Source organism: Hyposmocoma kahamanoa, unplaced genomic scaffold (genome assembly GCF_003589595.1).
Source record: "Hyposmocoma kahamanoa isolate Upper Pololo Valley unplaced genomic scaffold, ASM358959v1 62, whole genome shotgun sequence".
NCBI lineage: Eukaryota > Metazoa > Arthropoda > Insecta > Lepidoptera > Cosmopterigidae > Hyposmocoma > Hyposmocoma kahamanoa.
In genome coordinates, this window is record NW_020653850.1 from 8,351,458 (window position 1) to 8,377,388 (window position 25,931).

Genomic DNA, 25,931 nt, shown 5'->3' on the forward strand with positions numbered 1-25,931 from the left:
AAGACTTTATTCTTCAACAGAAAACATACAACAATATTTAAGATAAAACAATGCTTAATCTATGTCGAAGAAAAGGAAAAAGCCTCACCAATTTGCTGGTTTTCAGGCTTCACCTGGCAAATATTCGCCATTGGAGACACCGTAGCATATAGAGACAGGTATCTTGTCGAATATATGTATATATTATATAATAGGAGGGTACCTCACTCGCTATATACGTTTACTACAGAAATAACAAACCTTAAAACTTAAAATGACATACATACCGACCACCGAACACACTGCACTTAGCAGCAAAGAGTATTTCACTATGTACATAGAATACAACAAGCAGATAATGGAATTTAGAAGAATATACAGTTACATTTTTTTAGTTAGTTAGTACATTTTTAATTCCTGTTATAATTTTACTTTTATTATTTCTAATGACGTAACAGAACCTGCATCACCTTCGACTAACAGTATGATATCTTCTGTAGATTAAGCAGCCATTCCTTGCCTTGACAGTATAATTATAATATCTTCTTTTCTGAACCCGCTCACATTCACGATTAAAACTTCTTCATAAATAAAATCGATTGTTATAAAAAATCGAATAGGAAACGCACATCACTAACTGATTAGAATTCGAGCGTCAAAAGTTAAATAAATGGTTGGACGGAGTTTATGAATACCAGAGCAACGGAATACATTCTGGGGCACTAGGTAGGTACCCAGAACACCCAGACAAAAATCAATTGAAAAAATAGCATTTCTCAAATTGTTCCTACCAAGTTGGAGACATTATAACAATATATACGTATACTTTTATCTGTTCTCATTACGCACGTTATTGAGTCAGAACATTATAAAAACGAATTTTTAATTAGAGGTAGTAAAGTGACTGAGTCGCTTGCCAGTTTTTGATAAAAGTTTGTAGAGACTAAGCTGATTAATATTCGAACTGTGTTATTGTGTGGTTATAAAGTCATAATAGTGTTTTCATGTTTTTTTTTATTTATGTATAATATACGTTTCTTTTTGACTGATTTTATTTCAATGAGTTGAGTTGAGAAAGAACTGAACGAAATATTACTTTAGAGTGTAGTTAAATAGTTGTTAGGAATGTGCTAGTAGACATTGCTTAGTGTATATAATGTATATACACAAAACCTTGGCATATAAAAGTGAATATACGATCTTTAGAATCCGCGGCAAGAAAATGGCCTACGAACCGACCATTTAATTGCATGGGTCACATCTTAAGAGACTCAATCAAATCAAATCAAAAGATCTTAAGAGAGTATATCTTATTTATTAACCGACTTCAAAAAAGGAGGAAGTTCAGTTCGACTGTTAATTTTTTGCGTGTTCCGCGATAACCGATTCTGCTTGATCCTTAAAATCATCGGCAATACCTAGACATTTAAAAAGCCTTCACTTTTTTAAAAGTCGCTTTGTAAGATAAGTATTAGATTGTTTAGTTATACATAGGAAATGAAACCATTTTTCCGGATTTAAAACTGTAAAGGGCCCGAAACGTTGGTTTGTTTGAAAAAAACAAATCTACGCAATTTAAACCCGGAAAAATAGTTTCATTTCCTACTATTTGCATCTTGTAAATTTTACTTAGTCTTGTTGGGCACTTTGATTTACGCTGTAAGTCCGCAAGAATGATTCCTTTATAAATAATCTCAGTACAGAGTACTAAAAAAATGACCTCAAAAGTCACTCATACCCTAGTTTGCCACCCTAAGAAGTGGACCACTACTGAGGTACCCACCCTCCTTCCAACAAAAAATAATCGTCAAAATCGGTTCACAAATGCCGCAGTAATCGCGTAACATACACACAAAACAAATACAGTCGAATTGAGAACCTCTTCCTTTTATGAAGTCGGTTAAGAAATTATAAAAATTGCCTAATTCTCTTTGAAAATATAGATAAACTTAAGATCAAAATGTCGGGCAAGAGACGTTGACAGTACACATGTATTTATCTAAATTGCTTACTACATAGTCATAAAACAAAGAATTACACGTAAAAGTCGATAAAAATAGATATTTTTCGAAAATCTGAATCTCATTTATTCTGTCATTTCCTTCTGAGGAAAGATATTGGACCCGAATTAGTGTCCAGAAATTGGGACCCCAATCATTCATTTGTTTTCCATTTCCTCGCAGTAATTGAACTTCCTGATAATAAGAAAAGTTGTAGTCTGTTGTTGCTTATAAACCATTTTTATTTCAAATTACTTTCAACCAGCGAAGAAATATTTACTTACCGAGTCACGCATTTAATATTAGTTTATATTGGCTTTGAGTACTTGGCATGTGGTCAATTGATTCTGTTTACATAGCCTTAAAGTTCTTTGCTCTCATATTTCAAAGTAAACATTGATTATAGGGAAATTTTGCATTGCTACATAATGCAAACAGTGAGATTGATGTTGTTACAATTAAAGGACATAATTGATTGCTAGGCGTGTTAGGAAATACACTCAACCTCAAAGAAAACTATGACTTGGTAAGGTTATACTCCGCTGGGTTTTATGCCTAATTTAATTTGGCTGTTTTACGCTATCATTACGCTGTTATCACGCTATGATAAGAAAATAATTTGAAGAATTGCTCGTGTTTACACATAAATTTCTTACGTAGATTTTTTATGCAACTAAAATTAATGATATTGTTTTGTACACTATGATTATCTGTGTACACGTCCACTTTACTGAAGAAATGAATACAAAAGTATTATATAGTCAAAAGGGCCAAAATCCACCGGATACGATTATTTTGGGAGAATTATGAAACCGTACCATAGCATTCAGTGCCTTGCAACACGTTCCACATGGTTGCTCTCATTTCTATGTTTAGTGTGCTCCACATGCAATGATATAACACAGGTATCCTATTTCAATACCATAAAATCGTGCCCTCATTTTTATTTCTATTAATTTTTCCAATCTTCTGCTAACAACTGGTTGATTTGTCTGGAAGTAAATCCTTTATTATCAATATCTTTTATAGTGGGTGCTAAATAATGAAGTATGATGTCACGCGTGGGTCGTAATTGGCATGCAAAACGACATTTCCCGTGAAGTCCATGTATTGCTATATGCGCTACAACCACTTTCTTATTCTATAAACGGTTCGAAGAAAAGATGCCGAATTAGTCTCTTTCAATTTATCAAAAAGTTTCTAATAGCTATTGCCATATTGAGATAGTACGAGAAACTAGTGATACGATACGACATTCATGTAATCATTATCGTTAAACGTAACACAGTTATAAACGCAGATGGGCAACGAACGTAAACAAACCTAGCTTTGTTTGTACTACAGACAATGTGGGATTGTTCATGTCTATATGTTGATTTATAACAATAATAATAACTAATACGTATTAGTATGTACATAGAAGATGCAATTGTCTTGTTTATTTTTAAATCGTACCGCTGTAGGTGTAGGGGGAGTCTAGATTGTGGCTGCACTTATTGTTATATATGTGTATTAAGACTAGAGAATACCTTACTGACTTTCAGTTTAATTCAATCTAATTTATAGAGCACAATTCTTCTAGTCTTATTCGGAATTAAGCAACCATCTCCTGTATACGTTTTTTTTAAAACACGTATGTGTTCTCTTTTGTGAGTATCCAATATACTATTTCGTGAGTTAGTTCACCTACTGTGCAATTAGGTTTTCAGTATTTAGTAGTAGCTCGTTATATTGTCACGCACTCTTGCCTTTTACCGGTCTGTGAACATGTAGGATGCGTGGACAGGCAGCTTATGTTCAAATATAGTTTAGATATTTTCATGATTGGCAGTTGCCTGAATTATACTTGGTTTAGATATGCTGCATAGTAAATTTGTCTTCTCAGTAGTTTTAACATATTTTATTTCGGCAGCCTTTGCCAAATTATTATCAACATAATTCGTGAAAATTGCTTTTCAAGTGTCTGAGTGTTGCAAATGTTTATAAAGAAACTTTTTTTCGTGCACGAAATTGGCATCGTTTGTGTTCACCCACACGCAGTTTACTCGCACAATTGGCGTAACATTAATTGATAACCATGCACAAGTAAAATTCTTGCTTTTTAGGAACGCGTCATAAAGAACAAAAAATCCATTAAAACATTTTACAACGAATGTATGGGAAATCAAACTCAATACAACACTTCTATAGTTATTCCTGTTTCATTATTGCCTTCAGTTAACACATCCGAAATCAAGGACGGCAATAATACTGAGATAGATCTTTAATTCAGTTTCAACGCTCCAATAGATTAATGCGCATCTATTTTAAGCGCGGTCTGAACAGAAAGTAAAATCATTAAGTGCTTGTATAGACAAACAATTGTTTAGTTTCAATGTCGGGGCTGCGGTCTCCATGGAGCTGCCTCACGCGCGCTGTAACCGTGACGACAACCCTCGCTTGCCAGTGTTGGGTCTCGGTCTGACCAGCGTCCGACTCATTGTCAACAAGATAGAGTCCGAATACACTCGTGCCCTAGCTTCCTCCGAGAGTGGCCGCGAAATCGTCAAATACGATCCGAACGTCGACGAAGGATACGACGATTATTATGACTCTCCCCTCGACGCATCGAGCGGACGAGTCTGGAGTCGTTTCGCTGTAAACTTAGGCATAGCCCTAAGCAGATGCATTCCTAGTGTTTCGTTTGCCAATTTCGGACTACTGGCTTTAATAACGGGATTCTTCGCACCGAGAATGATCTCTTATTGGGTCATATATCCATTTTGCAGATTGGTATTCGGAACTCTCTACCCGGCTTATGCTTCATATAAAGCTGTGCGGACGAAGAATTTGAAAGAATACGTGAGTACATTTGATTTTTTTCTTTTCATAACTCTCATGCGCGATTCCAAGAAATTAGCATATAGAGATACGAACATAAACCCACACAATGGGCGTATAGCGCAATCGGTTGTCTAACATGACAATACTATTTCTTGTGGTAAAACATCTATTGATATCAACCCCAAATGTCAATACCAAATGCTTGCAAGTAATCAGTGGCCTTGTTACGGATGCATGATCTGCTCAAGTTGTTTGCAACGCTTCAGTTCCCTTTGTGTCCTTTACATTGTTTCGTGCTTCCTACACGCAATTAATCCACTGGTAATATACTCTTTTGTTAAAAAAAAATACAATAGCGTCATTTTACTACGTTTTGAAATTTTGAGGGAAGCAAAAAGATTACCACGATAACTGCACCACATGTTTATTTTATGATTTTTAACGTGTATAAATAAGTTTCCGTCCAACAATATTGACTAGAAATCTTTGAGCATTTGGTTCAACAAAGCGAATAAAAAAGCATTTTAGAAATTGCAAATCGTCTAACCAAGGTCATCCATAACGCTGTGTTAAAATGTTTACGAAATTGTAAGAGATGAATGTTAGGTAATAAAGACCTGAAAACTCGTTAAAAACTCGTATTAGAGTTTAGTTAAAAACTTGCAAAGTAGAAGTAGTACATCCGATCTTTTTTAGCTTTTGAATAACAGTCATTTTATTAACTGTTTCACTAACAACATTAAAAAATGTTCCTCTGCAGTTTTTACTTGCAATCGCTTCTTTGTCACCGCTTTAAAATTGAATTTTCGTTGGCCATGAACCACGTGAGTCAAAGTAAAGTCATAATAGTATGTCGTGATTTATTTGTGCTACGGTTTTTACATTTGTGTAAGGTATTATAATCTCTAAATATATCTTGATTTCTTGGATTTTGGATTATTACACATAGGAAATGAAACTATTTTTCCGGATTTACCGTCAACCGTGACCAAGGGACCTATAAAGGGCCCGAAACGTTGGTTTGTTTAAAAAAACAAATATACGCGATTTAAAACCTGAAAAATAGTTTCATTTCCTATATATCTTGATTGTTTTCTTATTATATATATATTTTTTTTATACACACATCGAAAGTGTCTAGAGATCAAGCACGCTTTTGCCAATTACTGAAAATCAGGTTTTTTTAATGATTTTTTTTAACACCGATCGATTGTATTTTATAATAATTAATTTAATTTTATATTTTGACTTTCAAAATTAAATTGACCAAAAAAATCCATTGGTGTTAAAAACAATTCAATAAAAACCTGATTTTCAGTAATTAGCAAAAACGTGCTTGATCCGTAGACATTTTTGATGTGTGTATCTTTTATGTGACCGATGACGCTACGCTCAACTACCAACTTTTTCCTACATTTATGTACCTAGGTTTTTCCAGACTTTCTCATCATTGTCTTAGTAAGAGCTTTTTTAGTAACACTAGTTTTATATTTACAATCGTCTCTACAATATCTTCCAACCACACATAAGAATGACAATTTATTTTTATCATGTTGCAGGTAAAATGGATGATGTACTGGATCGTCTTCGCCTTGTTCACATGCACAGAAACGTTCACAGACGTTTTCCTATCATGGTTCCCGTTCTACTACGAAGTGAAAATAGTCCTCGTACTTTGGCTCCTGTCGCCAGCTACCAAGGGCTCGTCGATATTGTACAGGAAGTTTGTACATCCAGCGCTTTGCAGGCGGGAGCAGGTTAGTTGACGACTTTTATAATTAGTTGGGTTGGCTAACTGCATTGTTCAGAACCAGAGCAGTTTCACACTTCTTACCAAAATGAATTTATTTATACGAAAATTAAAGATATCACTTTATTGGGACAAATTCCCAACTAAATTAAAAGCCTGCTCTGACTCTAAGCTGTGCAACTAGTCCAATGAAAAATAAAATAAAGCCAGGTATTTAGTATTATTAACGTCACAATATTGAAACGTTAAAGGATAGGATCGTCTCTTACGTAAATTTTACAAAACTGTAAATTAGTTCCAGTAGTAGTTTAGTTCAAATTTCTAAGTCTCATACAAAACTCATTATACAGTCATTTAGAATTACATCCTTGAAAAATAATTTCGTGACCTTGGCGTACTTTGCTAATTTTCGTGCTTATCTAAGAAAAATCGTGAAAATTTATTCTGTGCCTTGGTACAAGTGCCTTAAGGACAAATCGCTTACGCACTTTTTGTATACAAAGCGACATAACTCCGCTACGCAATAATTTAGTCACATTTTTTTAAATACACATACATTCAAATCTATAATAAAAAAATAATTACCTAGAATAAATAACTGTAAACTGTAGGGCTAGCACGACAGGACATAAAGCTCGAGATACTGCTATTCTCGCATAGAGTTCTCGCGCTTTATGTCGCTCTCGCGCAAGTCGCGCCCGGTCGTGCTAGCCCTAATTATTATATTTAAAAAAGACCTTATAAGTTCGAAACGATAACTGAAACGCATATGGGAAGTCCTCGTCAATACGAACCAAACACGAAGTAGCTAGCTGCTGTACACTGCTAAGGAGTTCGTCTCATCTGTCTGCCATTTTCATCCTCAGATCAGCTCTTATGTAACCATTTTATTTTCATAACATTTATTGAAATCGGTTAACGGAAAGTATGTGAAATTTAATAAACCGGATTCATCTCCAAATTTACCACTCTTAAAGGTGGAACATTTTCTTCAAAATTTAAGACAAAAAACGCGTAACATACACACAAAAAACGGTCGACTTTTCCTTTAAGTAAAAATAATAAAACATGTACTCCAATCGCAATCATTAACGATTTAAAACTGTTTAATATTATTCATACATTATTTAAATAATGACTAAAGATTGCGTTTGTGTTTCATAATCATAAGCAAACTAGATATGTCCCACAGATGAGGCACTAAGCTGGCCCAATACTCGTTGGTTTTTGGGTTTACGACAATTATTCCGCGATTCTCTTTTAAGACATAGTGATGTTAACAAACGTTTTTCCCGATTTCAGGAAATAGATGAGTACATAGCTAAGGCCAAAGATCAGGGCTACCACACAGTCCTAAATCTAGGCACAAAAGGCGTCAACTATGCTACAACAGTTATTATGCAAACAGCCATCAAAGTAAGTGACAATTTTTAACCACGTCCAATAGACGCATGCTTACTACGATCCATTTCAAGTAATATCTGCCAAAGAATTCTACATTGCCATATTCAGTGAACTCATTGTACGTTATCAGAATGACTTGGCCCTCAGCCAAAGAAATATTGCATCGCTGATTATCGTATTTCATGGCAGATTTTATTTGATCTCAAAAAGCGAGGGTTATGGTGGACATTAACCCTTTACTAAAAGACACGAGTTAAGTGTTAATTCTGTTCGTCGTTTGCGCGCTACTTATTGTCACATAGAAGTGAGAAAACCCAACGGTGTGGCATGTTTGATTACAGATTGGAATATCACAAATATCGATTCACTCACACACTTTAAAGATGCTAATTTTTGCACAGCTTTCGATATATCGGACGCCCACAGTAATTCGCTTCAATACAACGGCAAATTCATTCACCTTTGTCATCAACCATGTCGCAACTATTTAGTCAAATTTGACAACATTACCGCTTAATTTTAATTTCTTTTTTTTGTGTATTTTAATTTTATTAACACGCTTTTTAATTTCTCCCCTCCCGACCTTATTCCTTTCAATTCCATTGCCGCTTCATGCAGAACTTCAATCTGCCGAGTCCTGAACAAGACAAAGAGCGCACTAGGGCCTTACGGGACCGTGACGTCACAGACTACCCGGAATCCTATGAAAATTTCAATTTCAACCGCTCTGGGAACAGCAACTTACCTGGAATCGTAGAAATAGTGGAACTAGACAATGCAGAGAACGATGAACAATTTTACGGGGGTGAAGGGGATACTGGAGATCCAGACTACGATCCGGGTTCCGCACGCAGTCGAGGCAATGTCATTCGAAAACGTAAAGTGGTCAAAGAAAAGAGGCCTCGCAGCAAATCTAGAGGCCGTAGGACCAGAAGTCAAACTGCACAAGAGAACGAAGTGAAAGTAGACTGAGTATACGATCTTTGAACGACAACTGTGATGCATAGGTGTTATGCTATATTTATCAACACACAATCCATCAACGCGGCCATACTACTAGGGTGTTTACCTCAATTTTTTAATACGTATTAAAGTTCGTTTTGCTTTCAATACATCGACTAAGATCAGTGCCTCTACTATAATTTTACTGTGACATTTATCGCTAGCGACCCCGTAAATTACTTCACAATTTTGTATGGCGAATTATACAACGCCTCTAGCGGTCACAGGAAGAAACTTTGTACACAAATATTTTACGCAGTCACTAGCGAGAACTGTCACTATAATCTCATTGTAGAGGCACTGGAATATTAACAGTGCAGAAATCCTCCATACCATATCAAAACTGCTCTTTGTATACAGCCATATGCCATCATTTAAATAATAGTATGTAATACATAATTTATTAATATAATAATTCGCCTCGTTCGTGAATTTCGTTTTTCTTAAAGGTTGTAGAGAATGCTTTTAGCATTAAGTCCGCCTTTTGTACCATTATGTCTTGTGGTCAATAAAGTTTTAATAAATAAATAAATATGGCGCCACTAACCTCATAAATAATTGCTCTTCTGAACTCCTATTAGGTACTATTATATTTAATTTAAATAACATCAAATACTCTATTCACGCAACTAATGTATGACTTGACTATCGAGCCCTAAGCCTGGCGCTGTTCACTCATATCACATAGAAAACTCGCCATATTATGGGCGCTATTGAAAGCGTGTTTACAAATATAGCATAGCACTAACTCGTAGATGAACTTAGGAAACTCTAGGTTAATTTTACTATAAAAAAAAAATGTCCCTGTGGTTCATAAATTCTGACGGTTTTCATTACAATGATTAATTGCATCACTTGATTTTGTACCATGTGCCAAAGTTTTTCAATATATTCACTTATGCAATTACTTAGTACATCCATTTTTTTATTCGATGTTAAGTTTACGTAGTTCACGAATACTTTATTTAAATTCGTTTTTCTTTTAGATTTTTTTTAAATTCATGTCATTTACAGTAATCCACTGTTTAATTTGTTCCTATATACGCAAAACGCACAATCTCAAATACTTGTACTTTTTATCGCATGACGTTTTTTCTAATGATTCTTTTAGTTATAGTACACTAGTTTAAAAGCGAGCATGTTTGTAAAAATCACAGACTATGTGTTGTGTTAGTTTTATAGATATTGTAACGTGTGACTGATTTAGTATAATGGATTCAATTCCTTCCAAATAAAAGTGTTAAAATTTATTTTATTGTTTGTTTGCGTGCGTTAAAGCAAGTCAGCTAAATATTTAGGAGCAATATGTAAGATCCTAATTTATTATCTAAGCACCTTTTAAGGTTATTTTTAATACACGAAACGACGTACTACGGTCCTCTGGAATTTTCATCCATTTGAGTCGAGATGATATTTTTATATTTTTTTTATTTTGTTTGCGATTTCAGTAGTTCGCGATATTAGGTTTTTTTAAATTGTTAACTGAATATGCTATTAAATGGATGTCCAATAATAAATTAGGTCTCTAGACTGCATGCGCTTAGCCTCAAGACATCACAAATTGTTACTCAACATAATCATGTAAGTACATACATTTCTTTATTTATTTATTAGTACAACATCTTATGCGGTTTACGAATACCATGCTAAATGGCATTATAATGGCTATAGCAACTTGTACCACAAGGTTTTTTTAAGGGCTATGCAATATGTCATTAAAATACATTTAGAAAATTGTATTAATCTTTTTTGATGGTTTGTAAGAAATTTACACAATTTGGTTACGTAAATATTATTTTGAACACATTGCAAACGCTTATTTGCGAGCAAAAAAACGCTATTTTTAAAACAAGTATACGTAGTAAATATAAATTCCGTTTATGACACAATTGTTGCGGTATAGCGTTCAACTTTTGTTTGGCAACATATTCAAATCATTTTGTCATCCGGCGAAATGCGACATTCATGAGCCGCTGAAATGTTGATAGAATTCTTACACTTACATCAAAAGTGATCTTTTATCACATTTCATGTGAGGATAAAGGGGAGAATTGATAGATAAAGGAATACGGACTACATTAAACAAATTATGTATATCGCACCAATGCTGTCATAACTCCAAGTTGTGGAATTGAGAAAATATGATTTCATAATTAAAAAAAGGTACTGAATGTATCTTATTGCGAATGTGATTATTTTATTTATGCATAGGTAATATTTAGTTGTCCATGTATATACGAGAATATATATATTCTCATATATAGATTTCATTAATTAATTATTTAAATTTTAAAATATTTGTGTTTTCTCAATTACACAATATTGAGTCAAGACAGTAGTTATTTGGTTTTATGTGTGATATGTGCAATTTTGTAACTATCTTATTTATGCATACAAAAGGTATCAACTGAGTTCGTTCATTAACTTTTAAATTCTCTCCTAAAAAGTCGTCATTTTGCAGATGTGCCTTGCCTTATAATATTCTTACACCAAGTAATTCCAATTGTTGCTTGGTAAATGGAATACCTGGCTTAGCTACGCAAGAAACATATACGACATACATACTAGCATAGATTTGCTCAAAAGCTACATGAGGAAACGGCCGTTTGGCGTCTTTTTTTATAGTATTCGTTTCGTGTATTACAAGGTCCTGCATGAACGTTTGAGGTCTGAAACAGGGTTGTTGCGAATAACAGCATCCACATCCGCGGATAATCAGTATGAATTAAAATATCAACATCCGCATTAATCGATGCTGATATTCGTTGCGGATGTTCGAATCACGGCACGCTGGAATAATTTACAACCCTTCCAGAAGTAGCCTAAGCGGAAAAAGCAGCTCGGCTGTTGTTTTTAATACATAACTTTGATAAAATTCCAGAACGATTAATCTAGGCAGATTAATTTTTCTCATGAAGATTGATTCTTTTCTTGTAAATGTAACAAAATAATTGAAATATTATTTTATTACAGTATCAAAGAAAGTAGAAAGCTTTTTCACGTAGTAAGGATATTACATTTTTCGCGTTTTTTATAAAGACATACAATCAGCATCCGCTGATGTGTAAATAACCTGCATCAGCATCAACCCTGATCAGCCCCCGTAGCATTATAATTTTTTTTTTTTTTTTTATTGCGACTCGACAAAATGACTGCACCGCGCCTGATGGAAAGTGCGAATACAGTCCAGAGATGAGAGTAACGGATGGAAAACACAAATATCTTCACTCCGTCACTATCATTTTGCCGGTCTGGCCAAATGCACTGGATGTACACCAACTGATCCCTGAACGCGATTCGCAAAAGCGTTTCACTGTGGAGGGTTTTCCGCCGTGTGTACTGTGGTCGCTATCCAGTCGGCACAGAGCCTACCACAATGCTAAGCAGATGGACACTTGTGACGCCCTCGGTCGCCTCTTACGACCCCCACGGGCATGTATGGGGAGGCGACAATGTATTCTTAAGCCGTCGCCCCACGGCTAAAAGCATGGCTACGCATGAGAATCCCGACGCGCGCGATGAAATTGAAATAAGCGCGCGCTATTGGCTGTCTCAAGGGTCGTATTCTAGAACTCTACTCAATGCTCAAGTCAGGATTTGAGTATGGTTTAAAGCACTTGATATCATACTCAAGTCCCTGCTGTTAGGGTCTTATTTCCAGTGCTTGTGTTTCCAGTGCAATCCTGACTTGAGCATTGAATAGAGCTCTAGAATACGACCCTTAATCATATCTAATTTAGATAGCTAGACGATAGATTATCATGCGTAGCCATGCTACGGGGGCTAAAATACACAAACGGTAATGAAACAATCATTCCGGATTTAAATCGCGTATATTTGTTTTTTCAAACAAGAACTCTTCACTAAAGTTCTTCAAAGAAGTTCTTTTCACTAAGAATTCGATATATACATAAACGGTTCCACTTCGTAAACATTGTCAGTGAAGGCGGGCAAATATAGCCTGATGATCAACTTTTTACCCAAATCTGTTTTATAGTACGGTTAAAAAATGTTTTATAACACAACTTCGCAGGGCGGTGGCGGTCTCGTACAGCAACTACGTAAAAGCTACAGTCTATCCGACCTTAGCGAGTGCGACCCGCGTGACGAGAGAGGCGCTGACGAAGCTGACGATGTGCTCACTGAACCTAGACTGATTCGCAGGGCTACTGCTAAGAGGTATCTACATGAATATATATTAATATACCTAGTTTGTAATTCAAATTAAAATTAATCTTTATTTCATAGGTAAGCATTATTACACTTGAAATCGTCACTATGGTTAAACTCTACCGCTCATTCGTAAGGCAGATTCCCTTGAGAAGAATGAGCAAGAAACTCTAGGGGTTGAATAACATTTGTAAACATTCAACATTTACAATATTGTTTTTTTTTTATTTGAAACATCAGAGATCGAGACTACCTCCATGAGCTAAACGGGTTACTACCACGGATTTTTGACATCCAAGTACGCAGAAGTTGTATAACGTTTAGTATAAAGTTTTAGTTACACTATAGTTTTAAACCTCGTGAAAGGCAAATTTTGTATATCAACCGGAATCTTGTTATAGAAGCGTATACATTGCCCCTTAAATGATTTTTTGACTTTGTGAAGACGACTATCAAGAAAAGCTAGTTTATTTTTATTCCTCGTATTAATGTTATATCTATCACTATTTTTCATAAAGAAATTACTATTCCTTTTGATATAAATTACATTTTCATAAATGTACTGTGAGGCTAGTTAGTGTAAGAATGTTAATTTCCTTAAACTTATCTCTCAAAGATACCTTGTAATACGAATGATCATTCTATACATTAATTTATGTTTGTCATAAATTGTTAAACCGTTACGAATCGTTTCCTTAAAACAATAGGCACTCACTCTCGAAATCACTACACTAAGCTTACTGAAACTCAACTCGGCTCTACGAGGGAGATATAAGTATTATGTAACGAAAAGAACGACGTTTCTAAAAGCAACCTTTAAAACGCACTGTTGTCGTTTCTGTTTCCTATGACAACAAATTTTTATTGTAAATCTCGAACTACAGATAACTTTCGTTACTTTTTAGTGGCTACAACACACGTCGCAGCGCGTCCGAGTCGAATAGCCGGTCCGCAATTTACTTTCCAGAGGTCGACGTCGATTTAAAGAGCGGCCGGCGATGCGAGGAGCCTAATTTTAGGTAAATTGCTATTAGTCATACTTATACGAGTACATTTATTTTTAAACTCCATAAAACATGCAGCAGCCCTCCTCTATGCCAAGGCGACAGAAAGTAGCCTTTTCCTAGAGATAGAACATCAAGTTACCCGAATTATCTGTACAGAGTGCGTTTGTTTCTAAGAGCTCGCGTATATTAAACGACATACACCGTAGTATTGTGACAAAAATTATTATTAATAAAAAGGTCGTGTTATAGTAAGTCCAACATGTTTCCTCTCCTATCCTAAATGATGTTCCTCAAACATAGCAGAAGAATCGTGTTAAAATAATTTATTTTCGTTCCAGTCATATAAAATCCAACGAAGACATAAGTTCGGGCTACTCAAGCGCAGACAATTCCGCGTCACTCACGCGGACAGCTTCAGTCGGTGCTGCACAGCGCGCAAAGGCCCGAACAACGCGCACGACTGTCACCACCATTAAGCGACCGCAAGCTGCCGAGGTCTGGTAATCTTTGTTTATTGAGCGGGGTCTTTAAAAATGTTCTTGTTATTTCGTTTACGGCAACTAAATTTGAGATAATAATCAATTAACTATGATAATCTAGGATTTGCGTAAAACCCTTGAAATTACGAGAAGCTGTTGACTAAGTAACATTTTTCTTTACTCAAACTTGTGGAAATTAGGAAAAAATGTAATGACTAGCATAAGGTTTAATATACATTGACTAACAGTGGAATGTTCGACATTTTGACTAAAGCTTGCTTTTAAAGTGCAAATGCCATGCTACCTAACCAGCACAGCACATTGTGCGCGGTCAAAAAAAAATTTTTTTATATTAATTGTAGCAATAAAATGTTAAAGGATAGATTATAATAGGAGGTAATAGAGAAGACGCTTCATTTTAGGGGAACAAAGCAAGCACTTGGTGTAGTTAAAAATGTTGGACGCAGTAGATTGTGGGTACGATACTATAAAAAAGAAAAATTAAACAAACCCGACTACGACTCGAAATGCGTATACTGAAAAGTTTAATTGAATTTTGACTCACATTACTTCAAACACATCGAGTCGCAGATTCTATTTCTTTGTTTCCAAATCTTTATGACATTTGGCAGTCACATTAAGGATTTTCAGAAAAGTATCTAGATTCATCAAGAGTGGACTTTTCGCCGCAGATAAAATTACAACCCTCTCTTTGACAACGTCGTAGTTGGGTTTCTTGAATAATCTATATTCCGAATGTTACAACATTCGGAATACCAACAGTATTCCGTTATCAGTTGTCAGGGTAGAAATTGGTGCTGGTGTAATGATTGTAATAGAGATAATAATAAGATCATTATATTCAAGTTGGATATTAAGCGCTCAAAAATACAAAATGACACAATAAAATGCTTTTAGCTTCACTATTGTAGACGGTTGTGTGGTGTTAAGATTGTAATGTTAAAAAATATATTAATCAATTACCAACATATACTTAAAATTGGTAGTTAGTAGATAGAAAATTAATAAGGAATCTTGATATTTAAAACTTCAAGACTCCTTAGCCGTCGACATCAGAGGATGTTCGTAGCATTCTGTATTATTTTGTTTTATCTTCTGTACCTACGTTAAAGGCTGATAAGTTAGCTTTGGACGTTAATATTGACTTTTTCCTTATCATCAGTAGAAAAACAAATGGTTCTCTCAAAATATACATAATGGCGAATGTCCTACTGTACCTTCTCAGCCTTTGTAAGTAGTAGTAGATGTACAGCATGATAGGAATTATTTCCTTTTAAATCTATTTATAAGTCTGTTAATGCATTTATTATTTTTTATTTTGATGAAGACTTAAGGACTTTTTATTTAAAGGATAATGAAGTTATCATCGAGGAGCTACACGACGACGAATTTGATTATACGAATATGCCTGCCCTTTTGAACCTTCCTTCCCAGCTATACCTATCCAATACCGATCCTCCCTTCATATATCAATGCGTAGGGAATCAAATTAAAATTGTTCAAGTACTAGGTAATACTTCATCGAATACTAGCGAACGAGTCTATAATGATAACGATCAATGGGACCAAAACAATTCAAGCTTTGAAGATGCTTCACCTATAATGGATACAATAGACAACCAAAAGACAGAACAATCTAACGACATAGCGGATATTGAAATTAAAGATTGTTATACAAAAAACAATGTTTCTAAAGACAAATCCGTGGAAATGGTCGAAAATAAAACAAATATTGTGCCCATTATTGGAATAGAAGAAGACGAAAACGCAGAAAGCTCTGTTTTTGTTTCTAACGTAGAATTGAAAACAGTCAAAGAGAGTGATACAGCCGATATTCGACCAAATGTTGACGATGCTGATTCAAACACAACTACCATTGATAAAGTTGAGGAACCTAAACAATCACAAAATGTATGTGTTACTGTGACAGAAGATCCAATTGAATCAACTAGTCTCGATACGTCTTTTAATGATGTCGACTCTATGGACAGTGACGATGAGGCCTCTTTTGGAACACCTGAGGATTCACCAAAAACTAAAAGACGATCTCCAAAAGGACGATATGGGAAAAGCAAAGCTCCACCACCACCGCCAGCGAAATCGGAAAACTTTGAAACTACCATAGACGTCAAAGAACAAACTGATAATATCCTCACGGATACCCTAAGCACAACATCTCAAGAGAGTTTAGTTGACATTGTAAACAATCTTCCTAACAATAGCTTAAAAGAAAAGGGCACATCAAAAGGTTTACAAGTAGTCAATCCTATAGCGGAAAAGAAAAGACGACATAAATCAAAATCTCCAGGAAGAATTCCAAAAGGCAGTTCGTCTAGTATCGGAAAGTTGTTACAACTACCAGGCAAATTTGCTTTTTGGAATAAAACTGATGATAAAAATAAAGACAACGCTTCAACCTCGTCTGAAGATAAAAGTTCTTCACAGAGATCGTCATCTAATGAAAAGCGTATTGACGAATCTCAATGTTGCAATAAATTAAACGACGCACAAAACGATGCGAGCATTGAACAGATTAGTCTGAAAGAATCCGAAGATGAGAAACAACAGACCGAAGGAGCTGAGGATCAGTTGAGTTTTAAAGATGCAAGTGATTTTGAATCTGAAGCTATATCGCATGAAGTAATGGAGAAAAGCGATGCTCTACAAAAACTCATTGACGCTAAGATAGAAAGTCATCCGGAATATAAAATCGTTTCTTTGCATGAAGAAATTTTGACTACTTCAAAAAGCACTGATGTTTAAGGCTTTCCTTGTCCTGAATCCAATTTTCACAGCAGCAGAAATAGAGGGAAACAGTATGTTTTATTTTCTTTTGTTTGCGTGGGTTGTTTTGTCCCTGTGTCTATCTGTGCATGCTGTTTCTTTTTGTAAATCCAAAGAAGTACCAACAAGAACCACTTTGTATATTGTTTTCTCAGCATTTCATTGCAAATAACTAATTTAAGCTTCACTTCCTCTAATATTAGTTCTACCGTAGATTAATATGTTAATGTAGATGTTTTAGCTTGTAATATTATTGATTTTTTTTAGAGTGTGTTTTGATATTTATGTATTTTATTTTAAAACTATTACTACGACGTAACAGTTAATCCTTGTGAAAGTATATTATTTGATTACATTTAATAAAAATGAGGTGCAACATTTAATGTTAATTATTGTGGAGGGTCGTCGGAGCCGTCAAGGGCCATGGCGCTTTTGAATATGGGGGCCAACAGACAAGTTATTCGAAAAATTCAGTTGATATAATTATCAACGAACCAACAAAACTTTTAGACATTGATGGAGTAGCAAGGGTATGTTCCACAAATCCCCACTGGTGGGGATCCTAAAGTTTTATAAACATTTTCACTATGCCATCGACCCAGCGCGTGTTTTCTTTTAAAGAGTGTAAAAGCTTAAATACGTGTTCAGTGTTTGCGTAGCAAGTACTACGCCAGGTGAGGATTTGTGTTTTAGTGGAGATTTATGGAACATATCGTAACAAGAGTTCTCCTATCATAAGAACGGTTTTCAGAGTAATATTAATTTTGTACCTCAGTTTAGATGTGCTTATTGCTTTTTAGCAATTAGTTTTTCAATGATTCCCTTTTATTTTCAGGCAATGCTGTCAGCCTCTGCTACTATACCCCGCGTTAAAAAATCCACTAAGAGGAAAACTCAATAGGCAATGTCTAAATAAGTATATTTATTTTACTTTTAATATATTTTTTATGGTAGTCGGTTTTTTATTCCGGCAGATCTAATGCAAATACGAACCTCAAGTCAAATAAATATACGTCACACATAGGTACTACACAAGTAAATACAAGAATGAATGACTTCCCAAAGATGAATGTAACGTACTATTAAAAACATTGTCCCGTAGCCGTACTTGAAATCGTAATTTTATACTCTCTTGGAATAAAATATTATCTAGAGCCATTTAAGCTTATTATACCATAGATTCCAGTTTTCAGAGAGCATAAAATTGATAAACTATACTTCAAAGCCTGTAAATTACTTGATTACTATTTAAAAAATACATATTTATAAAAAATATATAATAATAACTGTGTGAAACAATGATATTATACGGTGTGAAATATTCTATTTTTATTTTAATGAAAAGTTTATTTGTAGTGTGTATTTGATTTCGCTCGCTTTTATTTCTGCGTAAAAAAATATCCATAATGTTTTTGTGTTGTATACATTATGCATACAATGCATAAATTGATGATTATGAGAAATTAATTCTCAAAAATTTGTTTTATTGTTAGAGGTCAAGTATTAAAGATCTCGATTGTATCTATGATTTTTTCGAAACTACTATCACACACATTGTGTTTTGCAACATACATAAGTAAATAATTTCCGTTGTTTCTTATTTCTAAATGTGTATACGTCATTTGACCTAAAAAGTATTGGTACTCGTATACTTTTACTGTTTTATTGATTACTGATTACAATACTTTATGGGTTCCATACAGCTAGCTATTTTTAGACAGAGAATAAAGAATAATTTTAGATTTAGATATGCGTTATTTTACATTTTAGGAAAAAATCATTTTACAAGCAATGTTCCTGGATTATTTACATCATTGGTGATTTTTCTTTTTAGCCAAAATTTGCCAAATGTGAAACATGAAACGACTCAACAATTAGCAAAAAGAATATTTTGTTAGAGTAGTTAATATTTATTACTAATTAGTTGATAGAATCAAAACTAGTCGATGAAGTAATTACCTACTTACGCAAATAAGGAAATCAGCTTCAATGAGGCTTTCATATCGTCTTGTATAGTTTTTAACATCTCGTAGAGTTATGTTATAAGCTTCGTAAATATACAGATTGTTCGGTAGATCTCGTGTAGTTCGCGGATAGCGCTACATACCTGTACATACCCATATGTTGCCAATTTAGTGGTTTTATAAGTAGGGTAAATAATTATTTGAGCAGGTTTTCATGTTAAGAGATTTTGGGTATTCAAAACAACATTGAAAAACGCTACAAAGAGCTGTACAACGTTGATGTACGGACAACGGCACATCAGACTACACATTTTTGTTCAAAAATCGCTTCCAGTACAATGGAACAAGATACGTCAATGTGTAGCTTGATGTGCTGGCGTGTGTACAATACCTGAGGGCATCACGGCGGATATGCCACATAGCACGGTCCAAATAATGTTAGTGGAAATTGCAGACATTTTTGCCAGAAGTGGACTATAAAATATTTAATTTAATAGGATCTGGATTAAACATATTTAAAACTTCTCGTTAATCCAATACCATCGAACAAACGAGCCAACCTGTGTATTTACGGACCATGGCAGTGTTACATAATATAATATTTATTAGAATTCAACTTCCAAAATTGTTGCAAAAATGCTAAGGCTGACATACAATATAAAAAAGATTTTGTTTCTCTGTAGTTGTTGGCTTAGTTTGTATGTTGTGTTATGTATGTGATATATCTAGCCATAATTATAATAAGGGTTACCGAATTTCGACCGAATATGTTTCAACACAGACATTTTGTAGTTTGGTAATGTTCTCTACATTGGAATAAATGATAATATTTTCTATTTTGTTTAGTAAAAAAATGTTCCTGAGAAATTATGCCTATAAGTACCTATTATGTATTCAAATAAATATAATTCTTAATGAGTAAATGTACTTCATGGAATTTCCTTTGTTTTTCATGTGTGCTATTTGATTTCCAATTTGAGGGCAGCATTTTGTACTGATTTGAAGTTACATTGTAATTTTGTTACCATTGTTGTATGAAAAGTCCATTAAATAAATGACTCTGTCTATTTGCATATTTAAGTTTGAGTTTATGAAGTTAAATAAATATTGTGAAATTCTATCTTTTATTTCATAATTACAATATGGCTCCACTTTTTAACCTCAGCGTATCAAAGATGTATTTGCCATGGTCACTTTTATAAACATTGTCAAGTAACTGTTTCTCCAGTAAATTTAAAGATTCGTTGTCCCAATTTTTTATCCAATATAGTAAAGAATACAGCTTGTGATGCCCACTTGAACCATCACTAACATCTGATATGGAGAGCTTTGGTAAATTCTCTATAATGCTTTTAAGCTTTGGTTTAACAACTGTGTTGAATGTGCCGTTGTTTCTTGTAGCAAATTTGTACATTATATCAATTGTTTGTGTAGTTACCGTGTCTTGTAATAAAATATCAGGTAAGTTATTGAGCCACTTTTCATATGCCTCGCTATTGTGAAAATGTCCAAGTTTCTCATTCAGAGCAATCATACAAAGCAATGCAAAGATTTTTTGTTTGAACTGATTTGACATATCTTTGTTAAAATAAGCCCAGATTATTTTCCTGAACAATGCATCCATGACTGACAAAGTTTTCGTCCAACTTGTGACTTCTTTTGAAAATATTGTATGCAAAATCTTAATCACAACATCATTTATGTAGTCTCGTGTGTTCTGATTAAATGTCTTCTCAATATAATTTAGAACAGAAGATATTTCTCTATTTTGGCTCTTGATGTTGACATAGGGATTGAACATTATAAACAAATGACAGATTTCAAGGTTTTGTGCTACCAATTTGGGATCAGTAATGCTATCTTCAAATGGTAAATTCCCAGTTGTAACCTGTCTTGATTTTATGTTTGTTACAAAAGGAAAAGGATGCACAAAGTGCTGGTTAAAGGGTTGCCTGTACTTAATACAAAAGATTTTCTGTATATCAGAGTTAGGGTTCTTCTTATTCAAATACTGAACAAGTTCCCATAACAGAGAAATAATTTCAAGTGTATGCTTTAATAAAATTGCTGCATCTTCAGATACAACTGTTTCAATATTCATTTCAGAATTCACATTTGGGCATACTTCTACCCAAGTCTCAAATAGTAGAGGCATCAATGTTTCCATGTATTCTTTAAATTTCTGCACTTCATCTAAAAGAACGACATCATGCAAATTCCTTGATGAAAAACAGGTTACATAACACACGGAAGTATAACTTTGATTGAACAGTGAATAATTATTCATTTTTGTATAGTCAAAAAACTGTGTGTTCTTCACAGCTATCTGATCTGTCATGTGTATATTATTATGATCAACAAATTTATGTAGAAACTCTTGTAAACGGTGCAAGACTTTGACTCTCCATTTTACACTAGTTATTTGGCTGTTTAAATTGACTGTTAAAGCCCTTCCTGGTTTAGAATCAACTCGTAACTTCGAAATCATGTCTAGGAAGTTAGGAATTATTTTGTAGAAGTCTTTAGCCACTTTCTCTGGTGAGCAAAGGAGTAATACATCTAGGAATAGAAGTGAATCTTCTTGTATTCTGTTGTCAATATGAGTCATTGCACTTCTGAGGTATGTAGACATGATGTCAAAGAATGGATCAAGCTTCTCTTGTAGTATGTTAGACAGTATTAAATGCATTACTTTAAGGGCCTCACGACGCACCTGAAAATGAAGATTATATAATATTTTGTCAATTAAAATAGCTTTTCGAGAGCAGTTTACAAGGACTCAACACATTTACAGCTACATCTTATACATTGGTGCATTCAAATAGTTATATAGTTGTATACTACGATGAACATACATTCAAGAAAACTAAGAGTCAAAGCATGTGAAATTACTATATAGTAATGTAGTCAACAGTACATACCACTCTTTCTATATTTAGTAACAACGGAGCTACACCGAGAATAAACTGTCCAAGATTCTGTTCCAAAACTTCAGAATGAGTCGATATAATTTCCTTCAACCCATTAAGAGCTTCTGTTCGAGAATGTGTGTTAAAATGATTTAAGCGGGACAAAAGTTCCTTGGCATTCAGTTTTCTTGTAGATAACACTTCAGAATCTGCGTGCTTCGTTAGCTGTTCCTTTAAAACTATCTTCTTTACTTTGAAATTCGTCTTCGTAACATTCGTACCTTTAGGTAAATCTTTCTTAGCTTTGAATTTCGTTTTAGACTTTTCTGATTTAAGGAATTTTTGGTAGCGTGTGGCGCCCGTCTTCGGCATTTTGTAAATATATAGTTTCACACACTTCTCTGTTTTCGTAATACTTTGTTTTAATAATTTGTTATAGAAAACCAAAGGAATCAAACAATTTTTTCGTGATTGTAAAATTATTATTTAAGGTTAGGTTAAATTTTTTAATTTAATTGAGATTTGGCTTACTACAGTTTTCATTGCACTCTTTCTGAAAAAATAATCAAACATGTACCAGTTTCTAAACGAAATCATGAAGTCGATTTCGATAATAGATTTACAATATATTTTTTGCTCGTAGTAAAAAATAAAGTGCTATTAAACATGCTATGGAATCTGTTGTATTCATCCGACATCTCAAGTCAATAAAAAAAAGAAAAATAAAATTTAAAAAAAATATTCAGAAAAGAAAAATACTTTTCTGAATATTTTTCCTTCATTTTCCCACATTTGATAGCTAACACCTGTCAACAGTTGAACATACTGAACGAAAACAATGAAACCAAATCATAAAGGATGGAAAAAATTTTAGATTAGAGAAATCAAAGGACACACGGAAGAATTATGTATACTTAGAATAATAACGCATAGAAACCTAGTCCGTACACGCTAAGTGAGGCAAATTGAAGCGCTTCCAATGGGCCTACACGAGCGGGCGGGCCGTCAGTGCTCAAGGTCAACTTGCACCGCAAACAGCTCAAGAATTTTAGCTAAAAATGACGAAATGTGCGGTAAATGAGTGTGAAAATAAAATAAATACTAACATCACATTCCACAAGGAAGTAACGCGTTTCAACTTGTATTTTTATGTAAATATTCACTAAAACAGAAAATTAATTTCGTTGCAACAAGACACGAAAATGTTGCAAAGTAACGGATTTCTATCTCCCAATTGTGCTATTCTGTTTCAAAATAATTATATTACCTAATTTTTTGAGAATAGGCAATATCGCGATGGCAGCAGATTTTTTAAAATTCTAATGTAAGTGTGCATTTGACCACCATTTCTGCAAGTTGAATGCGTACAAATGTTTTTTACAAAGAGCAACCCCTAGAGTTTCTAGCTCATACTTCTCGGGGGAATCTACATTACGAATGAGCGGTAGAGTTTAACCAATGTGACGATTTCAAGTGTAATAATGCTTACCTTTAAAATAAAGATTATTTTGATTTTGATTTTGATTCTGGGTATCGTTTATGAGATATTTGGGGGTGCTCATTACGAATATAGCACTTTTTTCTAAATCCAAGATGGCGGACTCGATTTTTCAAAAAATTTCAATATGGGTATCATTTTCGATGTATTTGGGGGTGCTCAATACGAATATGGCACTCATTTTTAAATCCAATTCGTAATGTGCACCCCTAAATACCTAGAAAACGTTACCCAACTTGCCATTATTCGAAAAATCGCGCCCGCCATCTTGGATTTAGAAATGAGTGCCATATTCGTAATGAGCACCTCGAATACCTCGAAAATGATTCCCATATTGCATTTATTTGAAAAGTCGTGTCCGTCATCGTGTATTCAGATATAAATGCCATTTCCATAAGGATTACCAAAAATAAATTTTTGAAAATTCTTGTCACTTGACATTGTCGATCGACAGTAACGATCGACAAAACCGAGCATATCTGTAGGCACCTGATCGACAAGTCGATCGACAGTAACGATCGACAAAATCGAGCAAATCTGTAGGCCTGATCGATAATGTCGGGCAAATCTGTACGCACGTTTAACTTAATGATGAGTTAAGCAAGATACAATTTCCCCACTTTTGAGGGAAATGTTATTCCATGACATCATTATTTGTATATTTGTGTGCGTGCCGACGAGCGTAGATACAAGTTGCTTACGCCTACATGAATTTGATTTTTGCCTCTCTTGTGACAGTTCGTTTGATATGAAACTATCATTCTATGCGTTATTATTCTAAGAATGTATATATGTATGTATTAATTATTAGTATCTGTTTGCTAGAAGTAAAATAAAAGTTGAAAAAAGGAAAAAAGTTGCTCTTCTAGAAGAGCTTTTACCAGGAAAGATCAATTACTGAAATCCTTCCGGTGAACTGCGTGATGCCGTATTTGTTTATTTTTAAATCATTCCTTCTTCATTTTATTGTTTATGCAGTAGCCCAAAACCTTTTATTCGTTCTTAGCATTTCTGGTAGCTAGTAGTGGAAGTAAATAAAATGTATGCTAATCTTTTTATTATCACAGACTTTTGAATTTACACTTTACACACCGCCATTACTCTTCTTTTTTTTTAACAGCTTCGACTCTTAACACGCTAGGGGTCGTATTCCAGAAGTTTACTCAATGCTCAAGTCAGGACTTGAGCATGACTTAAAGCACTAGAAATCGTACTCAAATTCTTGCCAGTAGGGTCGAAATTCCAGTGCTTGAAATCATTCTCAAGGGAATACGACCCTTAGGGTCGTATTCCAAAACTCTATTCAATGCTCAAGTCAGGATTTGAGTTTGATTTCAAGCACTGCAAATACGACCCTAAGCGCAAGGACTTGAGTATAATTTCTAGTGCTTTAAATCATACTCAAGTCCTGACTTGAGCATTGAGTAGAGTTCTGGAATACGACCCCGAGTATAGATCCGTCGATTTGAGCATTGATTAGAGTTCTAGACCCTAAGGGTCGTATTCTAGAACTCTACTCAATGCTCAAGTCAGGATTTGAGTATGGTTTATAGCACTCGAAATCATACTCAAGTCCCTGCCATTAGGGTCGTATTTCCAGTGCTCGTGTTTCAATAGCAATCCTGACTTGATCATTGAGTAGAATTCTAGAATACGACACTTAGGGTCGTATTCTAGAATTCTACTCAATACTCAAGTAAGGACTTGAGTATTGCAGTGAGCACTGAAAATCATACACAAGTCCTTGCCATTAGGGTCGTATTTCCAGTGCTTGTGCTTCCAGTGCAATCCTGACTTGAGCATTGAGTAGAGTTCTAGAATACGATCCTTAGAGTCGTATTCTAGAACTCTACTTTCTGGTCGAAGGTCGTACTCAATACTCAAATCAGGACTTGAGTATTGCAGTGAGCACTGAAAATCATACTCAAGTCCTTGCCATTAGGGTCGTATTTCCAGTGCTTGAAATCATACTCAAGTCTGCTCAAATCCTGACTTGAGCATTGAGTAGAGTTCTGGAATACGGCCCTAAGGGTCGCTCAATACTCAAGTCAAGAGTTGAGTATTGAAACATATTTACTGAAGAAAAGAAACTAATAACTAGGCAGTATGGTCTCTGATCTTCGCCTGTTCCAAACGGCACG

General features: G+C 34.6%; 2 protein-coding genes across 5 annotated transcripts in view; one reads left to right on the forward strand and one right to left on the reverse strand.

The window, feature by feature from the left end:
• Window positions 1-18,361, forward strand: part of LOC113229850 (dentin sialophosphoprotein) — a 29,343-nt gene extending 10,982 nt beyond the window's left edge. For 2 of the 4 annotated variants that reach the window (XM_026463534.1, XM_026463535.1), the window contains exons 2-9: window positions 4,748-4,820; window positions 6,362-6,559; window positions 7,855-7,968; window positions 12,992-13,137; window positions 14,034-14,147; window positions 14,474-14,630; window positions 15,986-17,451; window positions 18,255-18,361. In XM_026463534.1, coding sequence (XP_026319319.1) covers window positions 4,748-4,820; window positions 6,362-6,559; window positions 7,855-7,968; window positions 12,992-13,137; window positions 14,034-14,147; window positions 14,474-14,630; window positions 15,986-17,398 — 2,215 coding nt within the window. In that variant the 3' untranslated portion in view covers window positions 17,399-17,451; window positions 18,255-18,361. Of the gene's footprint in view, window positions 1-4,251; window positions 4,821-6,361; window positions 6,560-7,854; window positions 7,969-12,991; window positions 13,138-14,033; window positions 14,148-14,473; window positions 14,631-15,985; window positions 17,452-18,254 lie in introns of those variants that run through there. The other 2 variants (XM_026463536.1, XM_026463533.1) reach the window with 2 other exon arrangements.
• A 2,157-nt stretch (window positions 18,362-20,518) lies between these two features.
• On the reverse strand, window positions 20,519-22,740 carry LOC113229752 (testis-expressed protein 10 homolog). Its single transcript, XM_026463434.1, has 2 exons — window positions 22,305-22,740; window positions 20,519-22,096 (listed from the first exon to the last, which is right to left on the reverse strand). The coding sequence occupies exons 1-2, from the start codon at window positions 22,662-22,664 to the stop codon at window positions 20,519-20,521; spliced, it is 1,938 nt and encodes a 645-aa protein (XP_026319219.1). The 5' UTR covers window positions 22,665-22,740.
• Between the last annotated feature and the right edge of the window lie 3,191 nt (window positions 22,741-25,931).

Coding starts and splice junctions, on each gene's coding strand:
- LOC113229752 (XM_026463434.1), bottom strand. CDS start 22,664: ATGCCGAAGACGGGCGCCACACGCTACCAAAAATTCCTTAAATCAGAA. Junction 22,097..22,304: donor TACTAAATATAGAAAGAGTG/GTATGTACTGTT, acceptor CTTCATTTTCAG/GTGCGTCGTGAGGCCCTTAA.